This window comes from Vicia villosa, unplaced genomic scaffold (assembly GCF_029867415.1).
Source record: "Vicia villosa cultivar HV-30 ecotype Madison, WI unplaced genomic scaffold, Vvil1.0 ctg.000024F_1_1, whole genome shotgun sequence".
In the NCBI taxonomy this organism is placed as follows: domain Eukaryota; kingdom Viridiplantae; phylum Streptophyta; class Magnoliopsida; order Fabales; family Fabaceae; genus Vicia; species Vicia villosa.
This window is the reverse complement of record NW_026704956.1, coordinates 1,662,541-1,669,203: the sequence shown is the minus strand read 5'-3', so window position 1 is coordinate 1,669,203 and position 6,663 is coordinate 1,662,541. Positions and strand designations below refer to the sequence as shown.

Genomic DNA, 6,663 nt, shown 5'->3' with positions numbered 1-6,663 from the left:
ACATTCCCCAAAATATATCATCCCATTTAACGCTTTTTGAAAAATAGAGTTCTTTGTTTCTTGTATTGAAAATAGAGCAGTAGATAATATGGAGCAAAAGATGAACAATCATCCCATGGTTGAATCACCAAAGAAAAGACCATTTCATGAAGAGTATGATGATGATAATATAGATGGTTCTTTCTTCTCTTCCTCATCTGATTCTGATCTTTCAAATGATAATTCATCTTTAGAGTTATCAGAATCTGATTCATTTGAAGATGTCACATCTCCAACTTCATCTTCTTCACTAAATGACATGTCTTCTCTGTTTCAACAACTTCCAATCAAGTAAGCTTCTTTGTTTTTAAGCTTCTTCACTAAATGGGTCTTACTTTTGATTTCCATTTTAGTTTCTGGGCTATTGTAAATTCTTAAGATTATGCTAAAGTTTGTGTCTTTTTGTTTTTTTACAGAAGGGGACTTTCGAAATTCTATCAAGGAAAGTCACAATCTTTTACATCATTAAAGAATGTTCAAAGTTTAGAGGATCTTGTGAAGCCAGAGAGTCCTTATAACAAGAAGTTGAAGTCATGTAAAAGCTATGGAGGGTTTTATGAGAATCAAGATTCTATGTGTATTTTTAAGTCAACAAGTGCTATTTCAAAGGGGGTGTATTCAGCAAAGTCAAGGGGTTCATGTTCTTCATTGAATGCAAGAAGGGGTAGTGGAGGTAATTTTATGGGTAGCAAGCCACCAGTTCATCCTCATGGATCATCTGCTAGCAATAACAATATCTCTAATCAAACTGCTTTGTTTGCTTGATGGGGATTATGTGATGTTTTTTTGTTTAATCTTTTTGGGTTTTGGAGTTGTGATTTTCGGAAGTTATGTAGTGTAAGACTAATGTTTAGTTGATTTTGATGAAATGAAAACAACTATTCAATTTATGTGTTAAAGAATTTTTGTATGGAGATCACTCACTTTATGGGCCAGGATTTATTGTTCTAATGGTTTAGATCTGTTATAGCATCATGTTCTAACAGCAATAAATTCAACTCCCTCAATTTGCTCATGGGCAAAGGGCCTAATTTTTCATATAGGGGATAAAAGAGAAGCTAAATGTCAATCTAACCGCTTACATAAATGGTTGAGTATTGAAAGGTTTGGATTTCTTAAACTTAAAAGCAACATCATGGAAAAATGTCAATCAAAAGATGTAAATAATGGTTAAGGATTCAATGATTTTGATTTTTTAAGAGCAATATGATCTATGTTCTTGTTAAGGAGTGTAGTTAAGATCCACTTTTTTAAAAGCAAAATCGTTAGGTCTTTTTTTTTTTTCTATCTAACTTGATTTTTAGTGGAAAATCCAGTTCTTATTTAATCGAATTTTTTTAAGCGGAAGATCCACTACGGAACATTGACGCCGTTTGTGGAAGCTACTTCTCATTCCTACAAATTTCCACGATTAGATCTCTCATGATTCAATTGCATATCCCTTGTCAGAAGTTGAGTTCTCCTCCATTCAAAGTGTAAATCCATGTTTCCCGACTGTCTCCTTTCAGAAGTTGAGTTCTCCTCCACTCAAAGTCCAGATCCATGGTTCCCGACCGTTCTCTCGAAATTTAGCTCATCTTCCTTGATATCCTCTCTCAGGTATCCTTTGAATTTATCAATAATGGTGGCTTCCAAAGCTACTCGCTTCGTCATTCAACGACAAGCTACTGTCGCCATTGTTGAAGCGGTCAAAGATCCGCCATATATTCATCATGGAATAGATGATCAAGTCTTGATAACATCTCCATCTGTTCTTTCGCATCAATATAGTCCAACATAAGGCAAATCAGGGAGTATTCATATCTCTCCTGTTCCTCAGATCTGTGCAACAATTCCACCAGAGTGAACCTTTGCTTAGACCCTACCACTGCCTATGATGCTTGGACATGAGATGTTTTCTGATTTTCAACTTTTACATGCCAACCTCGGCGTGAATAGAGCAAATGATTTGCGGAACAATATTTACAACTTGGTGAAAAGAATAATTCTCAGGCCTAAGGCAAAAGAATATTCATAATTGAAGAGAGTCTGCAACATGCTAATCCGAGAAACAACATTGTGTAGGGAAATGCGCCACGAAAGAACCAAGACCCCATCCTCGATCTGGTGCCAATCCGAGAGGCAACACACTAGGAAGAAATCCAAAAGTCTTCGAGTCGTCGACGACATCATAGACACTAGACCGCTTCCTTTGATCCCGAAGAGGGGGGAGTAGCCGTAATCCTCTAAAAGTTTTTCGCCCCTGGAGGAGACAAAGATATGAAAAAGATGCTTCGACCCCATAGTTGAAGAGAAACGCTTTATCTACACGCTTCCTCGATAGTAGGATTCCAAGATTATTACAGAATCCGCTAAAGCTCCAAAGATATGATGGAATAATAGATTCAGACGAACACCTTGAGCACCTAGATGAACGTCTAGACTACTACCACACCCATGGAGGTTGTAAACTGCAATCTTTTTGCATTAACTTTGACTGGATCGGCTATGGTTTGGTTAAATTCCATTCTCTATGGGAGCATAGATTCTTCGACCGAACTATGCGAATCTTTCATCGCCCATTTTACCTCCTAAATGAGGCAACCCATAATCATGGTCGTGCTCAACGGGATCATCGACAGTAAAATGAAACTTTGCATGGATACATTGATCACATTACCAAAGTGGCAGTGGTTGTGGAAGGCTCAGATGAAAGTTTGAAGTGCTTGATTTTCGAAAAGGGATTTAGGAAGAATTGTATGTTTCGATAGAAAATACGGCGCAAAGAGGCCAATAACCTAAAAAACTTGTTAAGTAAGACACAATCTTACATTAACTATGAAGAGAAATCCTGGCCATGGGGACCAACCGAGGCCCTGGCAACACCGGATCCAGCCGGATATCGAAGAAAGATGCTGGTAGGCATAAAGAAGAAAGTGAACATGGACCTCACTCTAGATTTCACGCTTATACTCCCCTTAACACTTCACAAGATAAAATTTGGAAAGAATGCACAAACAGAGGTTTCAAGGAAGCCACGATCAGTAACCCATACCCAGTTTAGAGAGTTTTCCAGGACAAATAAGTCTAAGTACTATTGTTTCCACAAAAGTCACGACGACAACATAAATGCATGTATACAACTGAAGGACACAATTGATGGGTTGATTAAGAAATGACGTTTTTTAGAGTATACTAGGGACGTCAAGAGAAGCCGAGAAAACTCACCAAAGAAGAAACATTCCATTAACTGAGAAGAGGAATGACACAAAGGGAAACTCCAGTAATGTACTTCCATAGAAAATGGGGCCCCGAGAGAAAGAAATCCCTCCAAAAGGATAATAAAGAGGAAGAATGTAAAGTTGGTGGTTGTTAGAAAGAAATACATAAGCGCTTTAACCAAGAGACCAGAGGAACCAATCTTCAGATTCCTTGACAGTGAGAAAATAGGGGGGATCTCGAACGAGATCTTTCCCTTAGTGATAATGAAATTTTGTTCCTCAGGGGATAGATGTCGAATGCGATTCTCCGACAACAAGTTCGACAAGATATACTTAGAATTAATTCAAATATAACAAATTGAGTTGTGCAAGCTGATGGAACTGAAAAATGATAAATAACACAGAGAATAGGTAACCCCAGTTCAGTGAAACCATAACTACGTCTGGAGGGTTGAGTCCAGAACCCTAAGAAAGTAAATTCACTATTAGTAGCTTAGTACATTTAGACTTACAAGCAACAACAAGCCCATGTTGTTCAATGCCTTTTCCTAACACTACCCAATGACTTTTTATTTAGAGCCTCCCTCTAAATCTGAGAATCCACCCACTTTTTTTCTCTATCACACAGCCCGTGATAAGAGATTACAACCACTAAACCCTAGTGATCAACTTCAATCAACTCGTTGAAAGATGTTGAATTTTACAACTAAACTAGATAAACCTTCGATACCATGTTACTGAAACATAGAGGTGTACATATAGATTATAAACTAATTTTGTTGGGGCATTAGCGTGGAATACATGACACCAAATCTAGCACTCTAAAAGATATTCAATGAATACTTGAATTCCAAAGTTGGTCTTGTCCTCCTTATATAGCAATTCTTCTGGGCTTTTCTTCATGGATTTGAGGTTTGATTTCGTCCAGAAATATTGCAGATTCTATTGGATATTTGATTTGATCCTTGAATATCTCCAACAAAAATATATGATTTGGTTTGATGTATATTCAAATTTAAATATCTTTAAATTTGATTTGATCTTCATAGGTGTCCAACAGATCATATAATCATATTGTTAACTTAATAACAATAAAATGTGATCGCATATTTGATCATAGATTCTTCCGAAATGCATCAGCCAAGTCCTGATGAACAAGGCCCTGATGTCAAGCAGCATGCTGGGGCGTCATGTCTAGCATATGTCCCTTTTGCACCTCCATACAAAGTTAGCAAGATAAAACCACTTGAACATTTTGAGCAATTCTTCCATGTTTTTATTTTGAAAAATGCAGTCAATCCAAAGGACCATTTCACAAAGAACTTCAATCTCCCTCATTGGCAAAGTATGGCAAAACAAATCTTCAAGAAATGACGCTTTGTTGAACTCTTCAAGACATATCACTTTGTTCATATCCGAACAAGTGACAACCAGTTGAATCACTAGCCTTCACCCATTAGTAGTAGCACTGGTCTTCATCAAAGCATTCTGTCAGCAACAACATTCTTCAATATATCATAGTTTAAGCACAATAGCAGCAGCATTTAGTACCATTAAGATCTGATGCTTACTTTAATCCATTCAATTGCTCCAAATCAAACAGACAACCCAACATGCAATCATTCATAAACTTAGTTATGCATGTACCCAGTTAGTACATAGTTAGTAGTATACATTCTAATAAACTAGCAATCATTAACATGAAATCATTCATAACTTAGTCATGCACAACACAAATAGTTAGCAGTTAATGATTAGGATATGTAAAATCTACTAACACAAGTCACCTAACTTTTAGATCTGTTTGCACAGATACAAGGGGCAGATGTCCGGCCTGATGCCCCAACATGGAGCATAATATTAGTACTTCTTGAGCAATCAGTACTAAAATGTCGCGGCACGAATAATACTCAAGCGCGAGGAATGCTCGATATACAATAGAGTCGCCACCAAACTTTATTTATTCTAAAAGAAAGGGAAAATATTGATAAAACCCATGAAAGTAAAGAAAATGGTCGTCGCAACCGAATCGGGTTTGGGAGTCAGTTACAAAAGGGGAAGATATTAGCACCTCTCACATCTGTTGTACTCAACTGAAGACATTTAATTAGTTTTGTGAATGAGTGTTAGCATCATGTCTATTTACGATCTTCAATTTATTAGCAAAAAGAAAGAAAGAAAAGTTTTTTAGGTTTTTTATCATTGTGCTCGTCAAGATTTCAAATCACGTTTCTACGTATTTCCATATGCAATGGGAAAATCATAGCGTCGTAGTTTGTGGTAGAAAATCACAAATTTGTTGGTTTATTTTAAAAAGCGATTCTTTAATCACATCGAGCGGTTAAACATTGCTAGTTGCTCGCTCTTGGGGGCTGAAGTATTAGTTTATTTCGCATTGAAATGGATAAAGCATACTCGTTTGTGAAAAGGTTTTGGGAGTCGCTGTTAGTTACCAATTTGTGTAAATATCTTAGGTAATTTTTTGTAACTTTCAAGTCTTTTTGTGGTTAATAATAGTATTTTATTATCATTTGGTATATATATATTTATTCTTATATTTATATTATTATTGAATAGTTCTTATCTTTGCAATCTATGTTGGATTTTGTAGTTTTTATAGATAATTGGAAGCTTGGACCATGGAAAAAGCACTTTGAAGATGTTCCAAGACCAAAGCCAAAGATTGCTGAAAAGAGGTAGCACGCTAAGCGAGGTTGAGCCCGCTAAGCGCGCTTTTGAAGAGAAGAAGGAAGTTCTGGCAGAGAGTTCCGCGCTAAGCGAGGTCTGAAGCCCGCTTAGCGCGGTTGGGCGGTTTAAGCAATTTTTGATAGCGGGCTGCACCGCGCTAAGCGCGGTCTGCGAAACTTTGTTTATTTGTTTATGGGCCAGATCATTTTATGGGGGATATAGAGAGATATTTTAGAGAGAAACAAGAGCATAATACACTGTAGCAAACATAGAGTTGAAGATTGGAAGCCTTGATCGTCGATTAATCGCCGTTGATGCTTGTTGATCTTCATCCTTTCCTTCTTGTGCAAGCTACCATTCTCATGGATAGCTAAATCCCTTTTGTATCAAGATAAGATGTAATCTTCCTAGCCTTTTGTATGTTTTTCTTGTGAATATATGTGTATGAACAAGTGATGATCAATATAGATGGTTTAGTTTGTTTATTAAAGCTTTTTCTTTGGTATAAATGTTTGAGACATCAATGTTTGTATCTAGACCTAACTCATCATCTTTCAAACTATAAGTTGCAGACATGGATTTAGAGTTTGATGTTTACTAAGTATCGGTTTTTAAAACGTTATTTGTATTGTTTAAACGGTGGAGAAATCGTCGGTTAAACAATACGGTAAATCTAGCTATATCGTTGCGGACACGGACGATATAGGTGTCGATACGTAATTATATTGATCGTTAG

The 6,663-nt window shown here is 36.8% G+C and overlaps 1 protein-coding gene across 1 annotated transcript; it reads left to right on the top strand.

The window, feature by feature from the left end:
• Nucleotides 1-929, top strand: LOC131622059 (protein OXIDATIVE STRESS 3-like). The gene is made up of 2 exons (XM_058893102.1): nt 1-330; nt 456-929. The coding sequence occupies exons 1-2, from the start codon at nt 89-91 to the stop codon at nt 802-804; spliced, it is 591 nt and encodes a 196-aa protein (XP_058749085.1). The 5' UTR covers nt 1-88; the 3' UTR covers nt 805-929.
• Nucleotides 930-6,663: the final 5,734 nt, after the last annotated feature.

Excerpts from the sequence above, each read along its gene's own strand:
- LOC131622059 (XM_058893102.1), top strand. The coding sequence starts at position 89 with ATGGAGCAAAAGATGAACAATCATCCCATGGTTGAATCACCAAAGAAA. Across the intron at positions 331-455 it reads TTTCAACAACTTCCAATCAA|AAGGGGACTTTCGAAATTCT; the intron begins GTAAGCTTCTTT and ends GTTTTTTTACAG.